At 44.0% G+C, this 22,393-nt stretch overlaps 1 protein-coding gene across 11 annotated transcripts in view; it reads left to right on the top strand.

Moving 5' to 3' along the window:
* BIN1 (bridging integrator 1) overlaps positions 1-22,393 on the top strand; it is a 239,933-nt gene that overhangs the window by 91,680 nt on the left and 125,860 nt on the right. For all 11 annotated transcript variants that reach the window (XM_033944491.1, XM_033944488.1, XM_033944483.1 and 8 more), the window contains exon 2: positions 12,275-12,355. In XM_033944491.1, coding sequence (XP_033800382.1) covers positions 12,275-12,355 — 81 coding nt within the window. The remainder of the gene's footprint in view (positions 1-12,274; positions 12,356-22,393) is intronic.

Raw genomic sequence — 22,393 nt, 5'->3', positions numbered from 1 at the left:
GTCCGGTTTCACGTTACTCCTCTGATCCTAAAGGCTGCAAACAGACGTAAACTCTTCTGAGTTTTCCACAAGCTTACGTCCTCTGGTAGCCCTAGTTCTGCTACCTGCTCTCTTACAGGAAATGATTTTGCCAATTTCTCCCCCTCTAAGGTTATACAGCTTCAATATCGGGTATGTTCTCTCCCCTCTCCCCCCAAATATCTAACTTGCTTCTTCTGAATGTCCACTTCCTGCTTTAATATCCCACCCTCCCGTAGAAACTGCCATTTCCTTGATATCCGTAGGAATTGCTCATTCCATTTCAATTACTGATGCCATCTCTTCCTTGGTCATGCATTCCAACTTGATGTTGGAAGTCTTTCTGTCTGCCTAGCCTGCTACACAACCTGCCCACTTGACCCTGTACCTACTCATTACTGCTGCCTCCCTTTGTCTTCTGCAGGTGATCATTAATGGACCTTGTTCAGGGAGTAGAACCTGCCCTTTAACATCTACTTCTGGCAAAAGCCCAAACTTTAAACCCAGGTTTGCCTTCCAATTACCATCTCATTTCTAACTTGTTCTCTGTTTCCAGGATTGCAGAAGATTGGTTCACATAGTCCAGAAGTTAGACTTCTGCCCTGGACACACCTATTGAGACCATACTCTCCACACTTCTCAGTGACCTCAATAGCTCCCTCTGTAACCAGCATAATAGTGGTCCTTGTTTCTCTCAACCTCACAGCTGTATTTGATCTCATCAACCCATGGCACCCTACTTCTAAGTATCTCAGGCTCTGTCTTTTCTTAAGAATTGTACCTTCAGCCTTCTCTATTCTAACCTATCCAGTCCCCTGCAGTGTTCTGCAGAGCTCCTTACTGGCTTCCCTTCTTTTCAACATTTTCTTAGTCTAATAACCCTTAGGCAGGATCTTGGCCTACTCGCCGTCTACTATGCAGAAGTCCTTCTTCATACTAGACTACCTTCCTCTGATCTAACAAGCCTTTTTGCTTTGTTACATTTGTCTATTATATTCTATATATACCCACGCTGGGTTCAAGGCAGATTACAAAAAGAAAATTAGTTAGACATAGGAATATGCAAAAAAGCCCAATTATAAAACATTGCTGTAAATTAACATGATGTAATATTAATTTTAGCAAAGATATGGTAGATTTTAATAGCCTTTTAAAAAGAGCATAATGGTCTGAAATTGCTGAGCAGCCTCTTATCACCTGTTAATGAATGAATTTTGGCCTTTCTTCCGCAGTTTTGAGGGTTTTCTTCTATGAACTTCTTTCAGGTCTTGCCCTATTTCAGGGGTAGGCAATTCCGGTCCTCGAGAGCCAGAGCCAGGTCAGGTTTTCAGGATATCCACAATAAATATGCATGAGATAGATTTGCATGTCAAGGAGGCAGTGCCTGCAAATCCATCTCATACATATTCATTGTGGATAGTCTGAAAACCTGACCTGGCTCTGGCTCTCGAGGACCGGAATTGCCTACCCCTGCCCTATTTAAATAGGGTTTAGGTCTGCCCTTTGAAATTTGTCAGTGCTTAGTGACCTCTACACATCTACTGTACATTTTTAAAAAGGAGCCTGATGAGTTGAGACTTAGGAAAAGGCAATGGGACTCGTAGACCGCCTTTTTCTAATTTTACAACCACACTCAAAGTGGTTGACTTACAGGTACTTAAAAGAGCAACAACAGAAAAGTCCAACTGAAGCTGCAGTAAAAAATCACCAAAACGGAAAAACCAACAGACTGCAGGTAATGTACAAGATGCAGGCAGGATTTATTGTACCAAATTAAAATGCAGTAATATAAAAACTTTTTTACCAACCAAGGGACCCGACACGGTCCATGTTTCGGACAGTACACCTTCGTCAGGGGTCCATGGTAAATAAGGTATAACCCAAAGAATAAGGGTAACAAATGCCTGTGTGTTCAATTCGCTAAGGGTCACTGCTAGAAGTGAAGCGCCTCAAAAAATGAGGCGCTTCACTTCTGGCATTGTTGTTACCCTTATTCTTTGGGTTATATCTCATACCTTATGTACCATGGACCCCTGACGAAGATGTACTGTCCGAAACATGGACCGTGTCGGGTCCCTTGGTTGGTAAAAAGGTTTTTATATTACTGCATTTTAATTTGGTACAATAAATCCTGCCTGCATCTTGTACATTACCTGCAGTTTCTGTTGGTTTTTCCGTTACAGGTACTTAAAGCATTTTCCTGATCTGTTCCAGTGGGCTCACAATCTAATGTACCTGGGACAGTGGAGGCTTAAGTGACTTGCCCAGGGTCACAAGAAGCAGTGTGAGGTTTGAACCCGCAACCTCAAGTTGCTGAGGCTGTAGCTTTAACCACTACACCACACTTGGGAGCTAGATAAGTCTAAGGAGCTCTTTTGAAACTTTGCCGGTCAGATTTTCAGGATCTTCACAGTGAATATGCATTAGATAGATCTGCAGACTATGAGCCTCTGCTCTCTGCAGACCTACTTTATGCAGATTCATTGTGGTAGTTCTAAAAATTTGACTGTCTAGATATGCCTCCAGGAGAAGGTTGAGAAGGGATTGGAGGATAGTGCCAATACTTCAAGACATAAGCATTTCCCAGGAGACACGATGGTCTAGAGCAGTGGTTCCCAGCCCTGTCTTGGAGGACCACCAGCCAGTCAGGTTTCTGGGATAGCCCTAATATTACATTACATTACTGGCTTATATTCCGCCTGTACCTTGCAGTTCTAAGCGGATTACATCAGAAAGATAGCTGGACATTTCCAGGAAGAGAAATACAATTAAAGAAGTTGGTCCTAGTACAACAAAAAAGATAGTTGGACTTTTTTCCAGTAAAAGGAATACAATTGAAGGCGTAAGGTCTAAAGCAATTTTGATGAGATGATTCTAAGAGGGGGTGAGATTTGCATATAATGGAGGAGACAGGCATGCAAATCTGTTCCACGCATATTCATTAGGGCTATCCTGAGAACCTGACTGGCTGGTGGACCTCCAGAATAGGGTTAGGAACCACTGGTCTAAAACAAGAGCTCTTGATATGAGCCTAAAAGGAGGTTGAAACGGAATGCCATAAGGACATTTCTTCATGGAAAGGGGAATGGATGCAGAAATGGCCTCCTAGAAGATCTAGGAAAATATGACATAAGGGAGCATCCTTGGGTGTAGAGGTGTGAGATTGGGGTTTATGATAAATGCAAATGGAGAAGACCAAGGGGCAGAATAGATCAGCTTTGTATTTGGATCACATCTGCCCTTTGGGTTAAGGGAACGATGTCAAACAGAAGCACACCTGCACTAATTAGGTGCCTTTTAAATGTGCCTTGCAGCTGAAACATCTGCCTGGAATGCAATAGGAAAGGGAAAAGGTGTCAGAGATGAAATGACTGACTAATCTTACAAAGGAGCTATCACTAGTCTGTGACAAGCAAGTTCAGTGTGAGACTGGAATCTCTTAAAAAAAGATCTCCCATATATAAGCTCCTTTAATACAAAGGAATTTGCCGTTGCTATCCACTCATTTTGCCAGGAGACCAGTCATTGCTTCCTTTGATTATTCCAGTGGTTCCCAAACCCTGTCCTGGGGGACCCCCCAGCCAGTCGGGTTTTCAAGATATCCTTAATGAATGTGCATGAGAGAGATTTGCATACCTGTCACTTCCATTATATGCAAATCTCTCTCATGCATATTCATTAGGGATATCTTGAAAACCCGACTGGCTGGGGGTCCCCCAGGACAGGGTTTGAGAACAACTGGATTATTCTCTGGCAGATCTCATATTGTTGTCGAGGAGAGCCTCTAAATGCTACAGTCACTGTTCCAATAATAGGCTACGTAACATAGAAACATAGAAATAGACGGCAGATGAGGGCCACGGCCCATCCAGTCTGCCCACCCTAATGACCCTCCCCTACCTTTGCCTTGTGAATAGATCCCATGTGTCGATCCCATTTGGCCTTAAAATCAGGCACGCTGCTGGCCTCAATCACCTCCAGTGGAAGACTATTCCAGCGATCAACCACCCTTTCAGTGAAAAAGAATTTCCTGGTGTCACCTCGTAGTTTCCCGCCCCTGATTTTCCACGGATGCCCTCTTGTTGCCGCGGGTCCCTGAACTTTCCAGGCTAATTCTGTCAGGCATTGGAAGGATTGCAACTGCGACTTGTTCAGCCGGTGCAGGGGGTCCATTTGGCCGTTAGGGGATAAATTGACCTAGGAAGGCGTCAAACGGTTTTGAGCTTGCCATTCATGGACGGTGGAAAGCCAAGCACGTGTGTGGACTTTTGCCAAGCCTCATCTCTTGCACTGCGCCGACTTTTGCCAAGCCTCATCTCTTGCACTGCGCCTCGTCTCTCCGAATGCAAGAAGGATAAAGTTATCACTGACCCAAGTCTCGCACTTGACTTTAGATCAGGGGTGTCCAACCTGCGGCCCGAGGGTCGAATGCGGCCCCGTGAAGTATTTTGTGTGGCCCCAGTCGAGGGTGATGCAGTGTTTTCCTCTGCTGCCCCCGGGTGTTTACTGTCTTGCCGGCTCCCTCCTCTGTCTTGCTGCAGCGCTTGCGCGGCCCCAGAAATATTATTTTTGGCCAATGCCGCCCAGGGAAGCCAAAAGGTTGGACACCCCTGCTTTAGATGCTTAGGATTGCTTTTACCTCTAGGCAAAAAGGGGCGGCTTCTCTGGTAAAAGCAACCCTAAACACAGGGCCTGCTCTGGTCTTTCTTTTTCCTCTGCTGTCCCCCGGTCCAGCTGTTTTTCCTACCCCCATTTCCAGCTGCCACCCCAGTGGAGGAGGATTAAGGCACAGAGCCATTATCTAGGCTTTGCTGCTGACGGCACTGCTGAAGCTGCATCTTCTGGTGTAGACTTCCTGATTCTGAGGATCGGCATCAGTTGTATAACCTAGATAGCAGCTCTGTGCCTCGTATGCCACTCTTTATAACCAGGGAATGGCTTGGCTGGCAGGGGATAAGGAAGTAGTCCTGCTGGACCGCCTGGGAGGATGGGAAAGGGCACCACTGGACCCAGGAGGGAGGTTGGGGAAAGATTTCTGCTAAACCAGGAGGGCCTATCCATAAAAGTTTGACTAGAGCAGGGGTCTCAAAGTCCCTCCTTGAGGGCCGCAATCCAGTCAGGTTTTCAGGATTTCCCCAATGAATATGCATGAGATCTATGTGCATGCACTGTTTTCAGTGCAAATTCATTGGGGAAATTCTGAAAACCTGACTGGATTGCAGCCCTCAAGGAGGGACTTTGAGATCCCTGAACTAGAGCCATATAGGTGGTTAAAGTGGTCCTGTATTAATTAGTCAGTATGGTATCAGTAAATATTTTTCCTTTAACTGTCATAAGGCTACTTTGCTATGACCCCCTCCCCCTTTTTTAATTTTTTTTGACTGCCTCCGCTGCCCCCCCCCAAAAAAAATATTCACCCAATTTAGGCCATATATATATATATTTTTTTGCTATTTAAATCTTTATTGATTTTCAAACTTTGATAGTGGGATACAATTGGTAAATCATAAATAATGCATAAAAACGCACTAATAACTATACAATTATTACATTAAACAGTCATTTACTCCCATCCTCATCTTAATTAATACAATAATACATATGATGTGATTTCAATATTATAATTAAATAATTTAACTCCTCAATGTATATTTCCCTTCCCCCACCCACCCACCCTCCCTGGATGTATAAAGAAATCTAATGAAAAGGGGAGAAACTTGACTCTTACTGTAATGCAACAAAAGTAGTCAATGGACTCCAGACATCATTAAAGGACTTACGAGTCCCCAAACGTTCCGCTATCATTCTTTCATACTTATGTGGTACACACATTTACCAATCAAAAAGTATAATTAATCCTGTCATGGTTCTTCCAATTATGTGTGATCAGTTGAACACTTATTCCCGTCATGATCAGGAAAAGGCGACTTTTATTCTTGTCTAAAGTAGGCTTAACATGAAATAACGTACCACAAATTACCGCCTCATAGCATAAGGGGATAGATGACCCAAGAATGAGGTTTATTTGTCCCCAAATTGACTTCTAGAAATTAAGTATCAGTGGACAAAAATATAACAGATGATCCAAAGTCCCTATATTAATATGACAATGCCAGCATCTATTAGATTTAGAATTATCTATTTTTTGTAATCGAACTGGGGTCCAAAATATCCTATGTAATAAAAATAACCATGTTTGTCTCCTAGATGCAGATGCTGTACATTTCAACCTCCAAATCCAAATTCGTGGCCAAAAAACATTTCTGTCCATTTCTCGGGCTGGATGGCCCAGTTAAAGCAGTTTCTCAACTCTACTGTGGATTTTTCTTGTAGAAAGCAATAGGAGGTCTCATTTTATTCTCTCCATTTCTTGGTGCTTTAACGAAATCTAGTTTGGTTTAGTACGATTTCAATTATGTATTCAGTCTTAGCACCCTGCATTCACAGGGAGACAGATCTAAGAAACCTGTTCAAATTTTGCCATCAACCACAAAACTGGTTTGCAAGATTTTTGAGGTTGCAATGTTCCTTCTAGAAATCTTTTGTAACGCATCTCAATCACATGCTCTTACGTTTGCTGGGACACATGAAATTTAGGAGCTCTTTCCTAAAATGCTATCCGAATCTAGGAAAATATGGCATAAGGGAGGATCCTTTTGTGTAGATGGGTGAAATCGAGGTTTATAATACTGCAAAATAGACGACGACACTGGGACAAATTTTTGCCCATTCCCACAGGAAAATCTGATAACCCTATGTATAACGAATGTGATTGGAGCATAGGCCTGTCAATGCCTATTGCCCCAGGTACAAAATACTATATTTTTCACGCCATAAGACGCACCTGACCATAAGACGCACCCTAGATTTAGAGGAGGAGAACATGAAAAAAACCCATTCTGAACCAAATTCTCCCTGCCAGGCTCTGCACCCAACCCCACATTCCTTGCCAGGCTCTACACCCTGTCCCCCCTCCCTGTCAGGCTCTGTACCCTGTCCCCCCTCTGATGGTCTAGTGGTAGACTGGGACAGGGCAAGTAGGGACAGAGCACAGGGTAGGCAGGCCTAGTGGCAGGCAGGCAGGGGGATAGTGTTTACAGAGCTACACAGAATTCATTTTTTCAACCCAAGGCTAAAAAACGAAAATACAGCCCTGCAACCTTTTTAAACAAAATATTTGCATTACCCTACAGAAAAATAAAAGCCAAAAATTAGCAGTAACAAATTAGTGTCTTAACACTTGCAAATTATTTTCTTTCATTAATAACTATAGGAAAGAACACTGAAATATCTTATTATTTAAATGCCATGCTTACCTAACATATGAATGTATAATGCAGTTTCATCAGAGCTGTCATAAGAAATTGCTCCACATCTCTGGGGCAGCCAAAGACCGCGGAGCTGGAGCTGATGGCTCCTCTGCGACTGAGGACATGCTGGGGCACCGGCCTATTTAGGAGCAGCACCGTCGGCTGGTAACATATGGTACTTCCATTGAACAGGTCTCCAAGCGAAGACCGACCCGCAACTCTCCCCGGTTCCCCTCCCAAAAAATAAAAAAAACACGCGTCCATCTTGCCCTCTTAAATTTTATTTTAGCATACATAAGAACATAAGAACATAAGAAATGCCTCCGCTGGGTCAGACCTAAGGTCCATCGCGCCCAGCAGTCCGCTCACGCGGCGGCCCATCAGGTCCAGGACCTGTGCAGTAATCTTTTATCTATACCCCTCTATCTCCTTTTCCAGCAGGAAATTGTCCAATCCTTTCTTAAACCCCAGTACCGTTCGCTGCCCTATAACGTCCTCTGGAAGCGCATTCCAGGTGTCCACCACATGTTGGGTAAAGAAGAACTTCCTAGCATTTGTTTTGAATCTGTCCCCTTTCAACTTTTCCGAATGCCCTCTTGTTTTTTTATGTTCTGAAAGTTTGAAGAATCTGTCCCTCTCTACTCTCTCTATGCCCTTCATGATCTTGTAAGTCTCTATCATATCCCCTCTAAGTCTTCTCTTTTCCAGGGAAAAGAGACCCAGTTTCTCCAATCTCTCAGCGTATGAAAGGTTTTCCATCCCCTTAATCAGTCGTGTCGCTCTCCTCTGAACTCTCTCGAGTAACACCATATCCTTCTTAAGGTATGGTGACCAATACTGGACGCAGTACTCAAGATGCGGACGCACCATCGCCCGGTACAGCGGCAGGATAACTTCTTTCGTTCTTGTTGTAATACCCTTCTTGATTATCCCCAGCATTTTATTCGCTCTCTTGGCGGCCGCTGCGCACTGTGCCTTCGGCTTCATTGTCATGTCCACCATTACCCCCAAGTCCCTTTCTTGGGTACTCTCATTCAATAACATCCCTCCCATCGTATAGCTGTGCCTCGGGTTTCTGATTCCCACATGCAATACTTTACATTTCTCAACATTGAACTTCATCTGCCATCTCTCTGCCCATTCTCCCAATTTGTCCAAGTCCCTTTGCAATTTTTCACAATCTTCCTTTGTCCGAGCTCCACTAAATAGTTTGGTGTCATCCGCAAATTTTATTATCTCACTCTTTGTTCCTGTTTCTAGATCATTTATGAATATATTAAATAGCAGTGGCCCGAGCACTGAGCCCTGCGGGACACCACTCGTGACTTTCCTCCAGTCTGAGTAGTGTCCCTTCACCCCTACCCTCTGTTTCCTACCCGCTAACCAGTTTCTGATCCATCTATGCACGTTTCTATATCGACCAAAAACAAGTCTACTTGTTGAAAGGAAATCAAAATGAAACGGGCACGAGAAAGTTCGCTTGCAGTCTCTAATGGCGGTGAAGGATGCCCCCGCCGAGGATGAATTTCAGAAGGGCGCAAACAGTCGGAGTAAAACAAATCCTCCAAAATAATAAATAATGATGTCACAATTATCTTTAAAAAAAGTAAAAATCCGGACAGCACTAATGAATGAAAGCTCGGCCGGGACCTGCTCCTCCCCCTCTCTCAGTTCTGCTCTTTATTAGTCAGTTGGCGGGTGGACGGGAGTTTCGTGCTGTGCGTATGTAAGGGGACGATCTGGCTCCTCGCCTTAGAGACATGGCGCTTCGCTGCTGTCCCAAGTTCGGCTGCTCCAGCCCCAGTTGCTCACCTCGTGTGCCAGGTGGGGAGTGGGGCTGATCACATCGAGAAGGGTGAGCGCTTGCGGCGTCGGGACGCTATATAATGGTGGCTTCTCCTCCTTTCTTCACGGAGCAGTGCGGAACAAGGCAAGTCGCAAAAAGTTCGCGCCTGCCTTCTGCGCTGCTCTGACTCTGCTGCTCGAGAGTCAGCCGGAGGGAAGGGCGGGAGGCTGAAAGCTCCTGCCCTACAGCGCTGGACCGCCAGAGGAATTAAGGTGGTGGGGTATGTATTCGCTCCATAAGATGCACCCTTATTTCCACCCACATTTTGGGGGAAAGAAAAATGTGTCTTATGGAGCGAAAAATACGGTAAGTACCTGTATGAGTATGGAAACCACTTTGAAAGCGTAAATCTCAAAAGGGGTGGCATACAAGATCGTTCCCTTTCATTTTCCAGGAAGAATGTTTAGGCTCCAGCAGGATTTGCCAGGCTTAGATATTCTCTCTTGTGGCAGTTCTAGACTGGGCACTGCGGAACGTGTGAACAGGAATTCTGATAAGGGAAGTGCTATGTCGAGAGGTTATTTGTGGTACTTTCGGAGGAGCTTTGGTCTTGTCCTTTGCTTAATTACCGTTGTCATCAGAAACAAAAAGGGAACAAGGTGGTACCCGTTTGAAAGTTTGTAAGCAATAGTGTCCGTTAATGTTTCAATCCTGGCTACTGTCTGCATCTTATCGGAGTGGATTCTGGTCCTCGATACTTCATTCCTCAAATTGGTTCGTCTGTCATTTCTGGTACACTATTAGACTAACACAGCTACCTCTTTTAAAGGCTGCTTTCTGTTTCCATAGCTTTAATATAAATTAATAATTCAATTATAGGGAAATTGTTTACGGGCTTTGTTATGTGTGGTAGTAGAGGGGGTTTCAATTCTCTTTTTTTTTTCAAGTGCAAATATATATAAGTTAACACTTGTTACAGAAACACGGAACAAAATTCCTCTTTTGAAATAACAAAACTAAATTTTATATGTGGAAACAATCTTTTCCTTCGTAGATCACTAGAAAAAGGGGAGGAAAGCCCAGGGCTGTGGAGTCTGTAGATAAATCCTTCGACTCAGACTCCTCAGTTTCTGCTACCCACCACTCTGACTCCAGGTACCTAAAATGTCTCCGACTCCACAGCCCTGTCCATAGCACAAGGATATCCACTACAAAAGAAAAAAAACTAAAGAAATAGATAAAGCCCGAGCACCAACTTCAGCGACTGTATCTAAACGATGTCTGGTCAGTCTCGGAAACTAAATCAATTTCTTCGAATCCTATAAATGTTTTCAGCTGTTCAGGGAATAAAAACAAAATTCTTAACGCCTCCCATTTGGACCAAACATTTTACACAGATATAAAAAGTCGTTCCAACAGCCAGTATTGTCTATAAGAGGAAAAAAAAAAAAAACCTTCCTTCTTTCTTGCGTTACTTTTGTGACAACAGGAAATATCCACACTCTATATCCGTAGAAAAGGGGATTTGAGCATTGAGGGTCTCAACTTTTTGACCTGCTCAAAATCAAATAACCACATGGATGACTTAAGTCATTAATAAACTTCACTGTAGCTTTATTATACAAACTTGGAAAAACCATCGACAGTCAACAGGGTACGCAAGCCAGGCTTGAAGCTCTTAAGAGCTAACAAATACTGAAGCCAGTCTGACCATTGTACCCTGCTCCGATACGTAGAATGCCCCTGTAGCGCAGAAAGGAGTGTCAACATTGAAAAAATATTGAGGCAGATAAAGGCTGCATGGCTTATCTAGTCTGCCCAACCATGCCATCTCCCTTAGAGATCCAGTAGAAACATCAGAAAATGAGGCTGCATCAAACATTCTCTTGATGAAGCAGGTGCTGATTCAGTGATCTACTGTAGGCTTGGGTACTCCCATCATTTAAGCTGAGCTTCTGAGAAAAAAACAGAAGACCCTTCATGGGTGGGAGGGAGGATCGCTGTTTCTCACCACCCTGGCACAAGGTGACTTCCCTGGAGCTTGCAGAGGTTTGAACCCCTGACTGAGGTACCAACCCTATAGGGGGGCACCACCCCATGGCAGGAAGCTTCTCTCTGCCCTGGTGGGGCATCCCAGGGCAAAGGTGCTCCACACACCTGGGGAATAGACACAGCCTTAAATATTCTAGGCTGCTTCTAATTAATATACATGACTAAGGTCTCATTTATATCAACATACAGTAAATAAAACCAAAAGTGTTTAACTCCAACAAGTTATAAAGTTTTCCAAGTTTGATTTAAAATTTGATTAAATGCTTATAAATATTTCTAAACAATATAAATTGATTTTACTATAACAATTTCTGAAAAAAAATAATTTGTTGTGTGCTGAGCTAGAACTGAGCTAAAGGAGTCATCTCGTCAATTTTGGAGCCTGATGGGAATTGCTCAGTTTGGTGTGTGTTTGTTTTTTAATTATCAAGGAAGTTAAATGTTTTTCTATGAATAGGTTATGTTCTATTAGCTGTGCTTGTCCAGGAAAATATTCCGAGTTGTCTGAAATTGTGGTCACCGGGCCCTCAGACCATTCCTTAACTACCTGGTTTCACTATGGGCCAGTTAGAGCTGATGTTTAGCCGTTCTACCCAGTGAAATGCCACTGAGTATCAGCAGCCAGCCAGCTTAGCAGGGTTTAATCAGGCAGGAGCCTCTTTTTGAATATTGATTCCTTAATTACCTTATTTTTTTGTTCCATAAGACGCACCTGACCATAAGATGCACCCTAGATTTAGAGGAGGAAAACAAGAAAAAACCATTCTGAACCAAATTGCGTACTAATATATACCAGGCTCTGCACTCAGCCCCCCTCACTCCCTGCAAGGCTCTGCACACAACCCCACACTCTTTGCCAGAGCTTGCGGGGATATTAAGGACTACAGGTGTCTGCTCCCTCTGCCCACAGCCTAATTCATGCCAATTACAGTTAAACAGTGGTTGTCCTCCCCCCAGGTGACGAACACCATGCAGCATCCCTAGCCTTGGCAGCCTGGAGAGCAGAAGTTAGGCCTGGGAATTGAACTCAGGTATTCAGGGCAGACAGTTTTACACTTTTGATATTATAAATTCTGACTTCAGTAAAGTTCTTGCTTCTTCTTTGCAGGTCCTTCAGAAGCTGGGGAAAGCCGACGAAACAAAAGATGAACAGTTCGAGCAGTGTGTGCAGAATTTTAACAAACAACTGGTAGGTCCACAGGGCTGTATTTAAACATCCCATGTCCATAGATATGAAGGGCACCCCCCCAAGAAATCAAAAATCCATGTGTTTATTTATTGAGATGTATTAACTGCCTTTTATGAACAGTTTCACCCAAGGTGGTGTTCTGCATGAGACTCACTAGAGCAATGGTTCCTAGCCTTGTCCTGTAGGTCCACCAGCCGGTCAGGTTTTCGGGATAGCCCTAATGAATATGCATGAGAGAGATTTGCATATAATGGAGGTGACAGGCATGCAAATCTGCCCATGCATATTTCATTAGGGCTTTCCTGAAAACCTGACTGGCTAGTGGTCCTCCAGGACAGGGTTGGAAAACAGTGCACTAGAGTGTTTCTGTGTAGTCCTTGTCTTGGAACAGAGCTTGAGCTGGTGTCTACTGAAGCAGAAGGCTGAAAAAATTCATGAGGGGCAGAGCTGATGCAAACCCATTGGTGTGCACAAGGCTCATAAGAACGTCTCGTTGGCACATGGTCGCTGCCAGGTCTATTTTTCTCGGAGGGTGGTAGGGTACTTTCAAAAGCTGGCACATATGCATTGGTTTGCAGAGTCTGACATGTTCACATTAAACAGCACAAAAAATGTAACCCTTAGGACAATATAGTAGCCAATAAAGTCCAAGATAAAATTCAGTCTATAATTAGCTAACATCCTTAATACCTCAAAAAAAATATCTAAGCCAGGAAAAATCCAAGGTACAAAAAAATCCCAAATCAAAGGCATCTCCAAATCAAAAAATTAGAACATAAGAATAGCCTTACTGGGTCAGACCAATGGTCCATCAAGCCCAGTAGCCCATTCTCACACTGGCCAATCCAGGTCCCTAGTACCTGGCAAAAGCCCAAAGAGTAGCAACATTTCATGCAGAATCTCAAAGAATAGCAAGATTCCATACAGAATCTCAAAGAATAGCAAGATTCCGGAATCCCAGAAGAGCAACAAGATTCTAGAATCCCAAAGAGTAGCAACATTCCATGCAAAATCTCAAACAATAGCAAGATTCCGGAATCCCAGAAGAGCAACAAGATTCTAGAATCCCAAAGAGTAGCAACATTCCATGCAGAATCTCAAAGAATGCAAGATCCCAGAATCTCAGAGAGCAACAAGGTTCTAGAATCCCAAGAGTAGCAACATTCCATGCAGAATCTTCAAAGAATAGCAAGATTCTAGAATCCCAGAGAGCAACAAGGTTCTAGAATCCCAAGAGTAGCAACATTCCATGCTACCGATCCAGGGCAAGTAGTGGATTTCCCCATGTCTTTCTCAATAACCGACTATGGACTTTTCCCTCAGGAACTTGTCCAAACCTTTCTTAAAACCAGAATCCTCAAACGCTTGCTTCACAGAATATAACTTACTCTTGTCAGCACTCCAAAATTCATACTTCCCACCGCCACAGAGAGGAGACTTCTGGTCAGACTTGTTTTAAGAACAGTGTGTGACATCACACTGACGTCTGTGCCAGTGATCCATTGAAAGCACAAGATATTAAACAAACTATGTATTTGAAAAGTTTCAAAGTAGTTTGTAGCCAATGAAGGTTCCCCCACAAATGTCTGTTAGCCGAGAACTAATTGCAAGAGAAGGGGATTGAGGCTTTTCTTCCTCTGAGATTTAACATAAGAACATAAGAATTGCCATAACTGGGAATAAGCAGTGGATTTCCCCAAGCCATCTCAAGAATGGCCTATGGACTTCTCTTTTAGGAAATTAGTCAAACCTTTTTTAAACACTGCCAAGCTAACTGATTTTACCACATTCTCCGGCAACGAATTCCAAAGTTTAATTACACCTGTGAAATGGTTTGTTTTAAATCTACTACTTAGTAGCTTCATCGCATGCCCTTTTGTCCTAGTATTTTTGGAAAGAGTGAACAAGCGATTCACATCTACATTTATTCTAATCGTTTTGCTGATTATTTTAAGTCATGTACTTAAACTTTTGTTTCACAATACAGTAAACCCCTGTGAATTTGCGGTTCGCAAATCGTGGACTCAGTAATTCGCGGTGTTTTCCGACTGCCTCTTCCTGGTGATAAAGTCATGGTTACACTGGCGTATGAAAGCAGCTCCTGATTGGTGTAACCATGACTTTAGTACCAGGAAGAGGTGGTCGGAAAATGTGCTTGGCTTCGTAAGTACAGTTTAAGCACCCACTGGCACCCAGGCTGCCCTCTCCTGCCTTCGATCAGCTGAAAAACCTTATTTGCGGATTTTTGAAATTTGCGGGAGTTCCTGGAATGGAACCCCCGCGAATTTCGGGAGCGTACACTTCTCCCTTCATATTCGCGGGGGATGCGGGCAGAACATAGCCGTGAATACCGAAAAACCACGAAGAACTTTTTGCATGTTGTTCACGTTTTTTCGGTAAAATAGACCTGAAAAAGATAATAAACCGTGAATAACCCGACCTGCAATTTGCTCCGTAAAACGTCAGGAGCAGTGATTTCCAATGTGAAACACCGGGTTCAGTGATGAAAATTAGGGGGCGGAGTCAGCAGCCGAAAAATCGCGAATCAGCAGATACAGAAACCGCGGATACTGAGGGAGAAGTGTACTGTACTGTCTTTTTACAGTATTTTTGAATTGGGAAGTGTGCCTGCAATTTTGGATTATTTTGATTTTCTTTTCCTGTATTTTTGTTATTCTCCATTGAGAATATTGACCATTTAACCCTCCTCTGTTTTCTGTCATTTAAACCAGTTCTCAATCTATAATAGGATGTTACTTTCTATCCCATGACTTTCTAATTTCTATGATTGCTATTTTGTCAAATGCCTTTAGATGTGTGTTGTATGTCAATCCAAAAGTATGTATTTTTGAACCATTACAGTTTTCTAATTTCTTTGAAAGTAAGAAATGACTTTTGCCCTCTAGAGTAATGGTTCTCAACCCTGTCCTGGAGGACTACCAGGCCAATCGGGTTTTCAGGATAGCCATAATGAATATGCATGGAGGAGATTTGCATGCCTGTTCCATTATATGCAAATCTTTCTCATGCATATTCATTAGGGCTAGCCTGAAAACCCGATTGGCCTGGTGGTCCTCCAGGACAAGGTTGGGAACCACTGCTCTAGAGGACTCCAAGTTTCATCTCAGAGTCCAGTTGAATAGTCTGAGGCTGTGTGATTACAACGGAAGTTAGATTGGCAATATATCTGTATCTATCTATTAGGGCTGCACATTGATTAATCACAATTAAAAATTTTAATCGCATAAAGCGTCCTCCCTCACATTTCCTTCTAAATATTGACAGCAGAAGTAAATTCTCAGAACCGACATGTTTTAATTACTAAAAGGAAAATAAATGACATTTTTTACCTTTGTTGCCTGATGATTTTAAAATAAAATCCCCAAGCAACAAAGGTAAGAAACTTTTTATTTTCATTTTGGTAATTATAGGGCCTGTTTTAAAAAGCCCCGAAGCCCTTTAAATCTCTGTGAACTTCGGGGCCGTTGCCACGCAGCAACTGCTAGTGTGGCTTTGCAAAACATGCCCTTAATGTGACAGTTCTGAGAATTTACTTCTGCTGTCTATATTTGCCACTGTACAAGTATAGAAGGAAATGTGAGGGGAGAGGGATGCTTTAGGCTATGTGCAACCTTAATATCTATCCATCTGTCCATCCAATCCATCCCAATAGTGTTTGATAATGAGTATATTGGGGAATGATCAGGTTTTGTATTACTTTAAGTATCTTCTGTTTTCCCTTACTATGATCTTTCCCTTAATTTAACCCCCTCCATCTTTTTTTTTTTTTTTTACAAAACCACAGTGTTTTTTTTAGCATTGGCTGCGGTGCTAACTGCTCTGACGCTCCTAGGAATTCTGAGTGTCAGAGAACATAAGAATTGCTGCTGCTGGGTCAGACCAGTGGTCCATCGTGGCCAGCAGTCCACTCCTGTGGCGGCCCCTAGGTCAAAGACCAGCGCCCTAACTGAGACTAGCCTTACCTGCGTACGTTCCGGTTCAGCAGGAACTTGACTAACTTTGTCTTGAATCCCTGGAGGGTGTTTTCCCCTATAACAGCCTCCGGAAGAGCGTTCCAGTTTTCTACCACTCTCTGGGTGAAGAAGAACTTCCTTACGTTCGTTCGGAATCTATCCCCTTTTAACTTTAGAGAGTGCCCTCTTGTTCTCCCTACCTTGGAGAGGGTGAACAACCTGTCTTTATCTACTTTGTCTTGAATCCCTGGAGGGTGTTTTCCCCTATAACAGCCTCCGGAACAGCGTTCCAGTTTTCCACCACTCTCTGGCTGTAGATGAACTTTCTTACATTTGTACGGAATCTATCCCCTTTCAACTTTAAAGAGTGCCCTCTCGTTCTCTCTACCTTGGAGAGGGTGAACAACCTGTCTTTATCTACTTTGTCTTGAATCCCTGGAGGGTGTTTTCCCCTATGACAGACTCCGGAAGAGCGTTCCAGTTTTCCACCACTCTCTGGGTGAAGAAGAACTTCCTTACGTTCGTACAGAATCTATCCCCTTTCAACTTTAGAGAGTGCCCTCTCGTTCTCCCTACCTTGGAGAGGGTGAACAACCTGTCTTTATCTACTTTGTCTTGAATCCCTGGAGGGTGTTTTCCCCTATGACAGACTCCGGAAGAGCGTTCCAGTTTTCCACCACTCTCTGGGTGAAGAAGAACTTCCTTACGTTCGTACAGAATCTATCCCCTTTCAACTTTAGAGAGTGCCCTCTCGTTCTCCCTACCTTGGAGAGGGTGAACAACCTGTCTTTATCTACTAAGTCTATTCCCTTCATTATCTTGAATGTTTCAATCATGTCCCCTCTCAGTCTCCTCTTTTCAAGGGAGAAGAGGCCCAGTTTCTCTAACCTCTCACTGTACGACAACTCCTCCAGCCTCTTAACCATTTTAGTCGCTCTTCTCTGGACCCTCTCGAGTAGTACCATGTGCTTCTTCATGCACAGTGACCAGAACTGTGGCCGTGCTAAAACTGTGCTTTGGTTTTGTTAAAAAAAAAAAAAAAAAGGGGAGGGGTTGTTTTCTATAAGGGTGTGTATGTATGTAACTGCGATTTTTAATTTTTGCCGTTATGTAACCTTTTGCTAAATCAAAATGTATGTTTCGTGTAATTTGAAAACTTTATAAATAAATTAAAAGAAACTAAATACACAGTATCGATGGTTCATGGTTCACCTTTATCCACGTATTTATTCACCCCTTTAAAGAAAGGTACGTTAGTACATTGATCAAGTAAGCAAGCCAGCTTTTCCTTAACTAAATCGATGCTTATGCATTTGATCTGTAATTTTGTTCTTTATAACAGTCGTTGCTATCGGAGTCCTTTTTCCCGTGCACTTGGGGGTCTGGCTTGCTAAGGCTTTTCTCTTATCCTGGATCTCTTGGGTGGGGGGAGGCAGACTTCTTTGGCTGCAAAGCAGCTTTTGATGCTGTGGTTGGAATTGAGCATCTGTTCATGTCAGTGAATGCAGCACAATTCCCCTTTTCATGGTCGTTTTGATGTCCAGGAGCTGAGTATGGTAGATCTTTGCTACTCTTATATTTGCCGAATTGGAGGGATATGTATTTCATTTGTCCTTCAGCTGTTCTGTCCTATAACACATTTTTGCAATTCAAAGAAATACAAAACCAAAAGTTAGTTTATATAATTACAGTGAAGATAACGGAACTGACTATTCCTTTAGTCCCTTCACATATTTTTCATTGGCTGTTTTGCTTCTTTGGCATAGAGGTTCGATGTGATATATTTGTGATGTGACCACACTATAAAAGGCAGATCTTTAACTGGGTACTGCTACTATTTATCACTTATAGCGCTGAAAGGCGTACACGACACTATATATTTTGATGTTTAATAGACTGTCCCTGCTTGGAAGATGATGGAGACAGGAAGGGAGTGGTAAAGGAGGAAACAGAGATAGCTGAAAGGTTAAACAAGTTCTTCTCGTCAGTCTTCACGAGAGAGGACACATCCAATATTCCAGAACCCGAGGAGATCTTACATGGAGGCCGGGTTGGGAAATTGGTCAAACTAGAGGTAAGCCGGGAGGAAGTCCTCCGTCAGATAGACAGACTAAAGAACGACAAATCACCAGGTCCGGACAGCATCCACCCAAGGGTACTAAAAGAGCTGAGAAACGAAATAGCAGAAACTTTTCGCAAAATATGTAACCTTTCCTTAGAAACAGGGGAGATCCCAGAGGACTGGAAAATAGCAAATATCACGCCCATCTTCAAGAAAGGATCAAGGGGTGACCCGGGAAACTACAGGCCGGTGAGTTTGACCTCGGTTCCGGGAAAGATGATGGAAGCACTGATTAAGGACACCATCTGCGGCCACATAGAAAACAATGGGCAGCTGAAGGCAAGCCAGCACAGCTTCTGCAAGGGAAGGTCATGCCTCACGAACTTGCTGTACTTCTTTGAGGGAATAAACAGCCAGATGGATAAAGGGGAATCCATTGACATCATTTACCTTGACTTCCAAAAAGCCTTCGACAAGGTACCCCACGAACGGCTGCTTAAGAAGCTGTGGAACCACGGGGTGCAAGGGGATATCCACCGATGGATCAAACACTGGCTGGCAGGCAGGAAACAAAGGGTTGGAGTAAAGGGCCATTACTCAGAATGGCAATGGGTCACGAGTGGAGTCCCACAGGGGTCGGTGCTGGGACCGCTTCTGTTCAATATATTTATTAACGACTTGGAGACAGGGACGAACTGTGAAGTCATTAAATTTGCGGACGACACCAAACTCTACAGCAGGGTTAGAACCAAGGAAGACTGTGAAGACCTGCAAAGAGACTTAACGAGATTGGAACACTGGGCAAGAAAATGGCAAATGAGTTTTAACACTGAGAAATGCAAAGTCATACATGTAGGGAAAAAGAACCTGATGTTCAACTATAAAATGGGGGGATCGTTGCTGGAGGTGAGCAACCTTGAAAGAGACCTGGGTGTGATGGTGGACACAACATTGAAAGCATCAGCACAGTGTGCGACAGCCTCAAAGAAAGCGAACAGAATGTTGGGTATCATCAAAAAGGGTATCACGACCAGGATGAAGGAAGTCATTTTGCCGCTGTATCGGGCGATGGTGCGTCCACATCTCGAGTACTATGTCCAGTACTGGTCGCCGTACCTCAAAAAGGACATGGCGGTACTTGAGGGAGTCCAGAGAAGAGCGACAAAGCTGATAAAAGGTATGGAAAACTTCTCATACGCTGGAAATGCGCTGGAATACGCTGGGGCTATTCTCCCTGGAAAAGCGGAGACTTAGAGGAGACATGATAGAAACCTTCAAAATCATGAAGGGCATAGAGAAGGTAGACAGGGACAAATTCTTCAGGCTGTGGGGAGCCACAAGTACAAGGGGGCACTCGGAGAAATTGAAAAAGGACAGGTTTAGAACAAATGCTAGGAAGTTCTTTTTCACTCAGAGGGTGGTGGACACATGGAACGCGCTCCCGGAGGCTGTGATAGGCCAGAGCACGGGGTTCAAGGAGGGTCTAGATAGGTTCCTAAAAGAAAAGGGGATTGAGGGGTACAGATAGAAGTAGAGGTAGGTTATAGGATTAGTCAGAAACCACTTCACGGGTCATGGACCTGATGGGCCGCTGCGGGAGCGGACCGCTGGGCGCGATGGACCTCTGGTCTGACCCAGTGGAGGAAACTTGCTTATGTTCTTACAATCTAACTTGGACAGACATGTCTAGGGTTGGGGATGCAGAACTCAAGGTGAGAGGAGTTAGGAGTCGAAAGCACCCTTGTAGAGGTGGGCTTTTAACTGGGCCTTGAACACTGCTAGAGACAGAGCCCACCGTAGGGATTCAGGCAGCTTGTTCCAAGCATACAGCGCAGCAAGGCAGAAGGGACAGAGTCTGGAGTTGGCAGAGGAAGAGAAGGGCACAGATAAGAGGGACTTAACCAGCTGAGCGGAGCTCATGGGAGGATCATAGGGGGAGATAATTGAAGAGGGATAGTGAGGGGCAGCTGAAGTCAGTTAGAGGAGTTTGAATTGCACTTGGAAATGAATGGGAAGCCAATGAAGTGCTTTGATGCCTTGCGGCAAGAGCCTATTCTATAAAATCTGGACGCTCAGATCCTGTTATGGAATACTATCGTCACTTGACATCAGCATGCCTCGTATTTAGGCTCTCTCAGTTACACCAGCCTTAGAGCTGGTCTAAGGGTGTCTAAATGCGCCAAGGATGATGCACTTACACATGCAACTTACAGAACACCAGAAGTTAAGTGGGAGATGCATCTATGTTGTGTCTGTGTGAACTCTCCCCTTCCATTTTCGTTCTGCAGTGCTTTATAGAATAGGCGCTTAGGCCAGGGGTGGGCAACCTACAGCCCATGGACCAAATATGCTCCCCCCCCCCATTGAATTTAAGGCAGCTCCTGAGACCATGGGAAATATAGATAGAAAACACCATTAAGTAGCGTTTTGGAAACTTTTAAATGCTGTATTTTGCAGAGTTTCAAAACAGCCGCTCAAGCAGGCTTTTATCATCTTTAGTTATATTTTTACTTAGTTATTTCAGAGAAAGTCTAGAGAGCTAACATAGTAACATAGTAGATGACGGCAGATAAAGACCAGAATGGGCCATCCAGTCTGCCCAACCTGATTCAATTTAAATTTATTTATTTATTTTTAATTTTTCTTCATCTTAGCTATTTCTGGGCAAGAATCCAAAGCTTTACCCGGTGTTGTGCTTGGGTTCCAACTGCCGAAATCTCTGTTAAGACTAACTCCAGCCCATCTACACCCTCCCAGCCATTGAAGCCCTCCCCTGCCCATCCTCCACCAAACGGCCATATACAGACACAGACCGTGCAAGTCTGCCCAGTAACTGGCCTAGTTCAATATTTAATATTATTTTCTGATTCTAGATCCTTTGTGTTCATCCCACGCTTCTTTGAACTCAGTCACTGTTTTCCTCTCCACCACTTCTCTCGGGAGCACATTCCAGGCATCCACCACCCTCTCCGTAAAGTAGAATTTCCTAACATTGCCCCTGAATCTACCACCCCTCAACCTCAAATTATGTCCTCTGGTTTTACTATTTTCCTTTCTCTGGAAAAGATTTTGTTCTACGTTAATACCCTTCAAGTATGCATTTCTGATCATTTGTATGGCCCTTTGTGTATAAAGGTTTTCCACCCCTTGATTACTGTATATACTGCAATATAAGTCAAGATTTTGGGGCCAAGAAAAGGCCCAACAGTGGGGGTTTTATCTTGTATTTGGGTCAGTTCCCACCTCCGCTGGCCTGCTGTATAACCTGGTGGGCCGGGGCAGGAGGGATCCTTCCTGTCCCGGCTGACTCTGACAATTTTTTAACCTCCCTCCTGCCTCCCCTCCCCCCATGTGCCTTTTTGAATCCCTGGTGGTCCAGCGGTGTACTGGGCAGGAGCGAGCTTTCCATGCTGCTGCCCCACACTGAGCCCCTCTGAATGGCTGCTGCGAGTTCTTGCGGTCCAGCTGTGTCCCGGGCAGGAGTCGGCTTTTTGCGCTTCTGCCTGGCGCTGAACAGCTCGCTGATTGTCTGCCACCAGTTCTTGTGGGACTTGTGAGAACTGGTGGCAGCCATTCAGGGAGCGGCTTGGGAAAGGGAGGGGGTATAGGATATAGAGCCTGGCAGGGAGGGAGGGGGACAGGATGGAGAGCCTGGCAGGGCACATGAATATTAAGAACATAAGAGCATAAGAAGTTGCCTCCACTGAGGCAGACCAGAAGTCCATCTCGCCCAGTGGTCCGCTCCTGCGGCAGCCCATCAGGCCCATTGCCTGAGCAATGGTCCCAGACTATCCCTATAACCTACCGCTACTCCTATCTGTACCCCCTGGTTTATATTCGAGTCAACCTTTTCCTCCTCTTTGGGGGGGAAACGGTTACCTCAACTTATATTCGGATTGTCTTAAAATTCAAGTATATACGGTAAGCATTTGGCTTGCCACTTGTACCTGCAAAAGTGGTACATGAATGCAGGTGCCTGGTTATAGGACTAACCTTTTATAG

This window comes from Geotrypetes seraphini, chromosome 5 (genome assembly GCF_902459505.1).
Source record: "Geotrypetes seraphini chromosome 5, aGeoSer1.1, whole genome shotgun sequence".
NCBI classification, from domain to species: domain Eukaryota; kingdom Metazoa; phylum Chordata; class Amphibia; order Gymnophiona; family Dermophiidae; genus Geotrypetes; species Geotrypetes seraphini.
The sequence above is the reverse complement of the archived record's forward strand: the minus strand, read 5'-3'. Positions and strand labels throughout refer to the sequence as shown.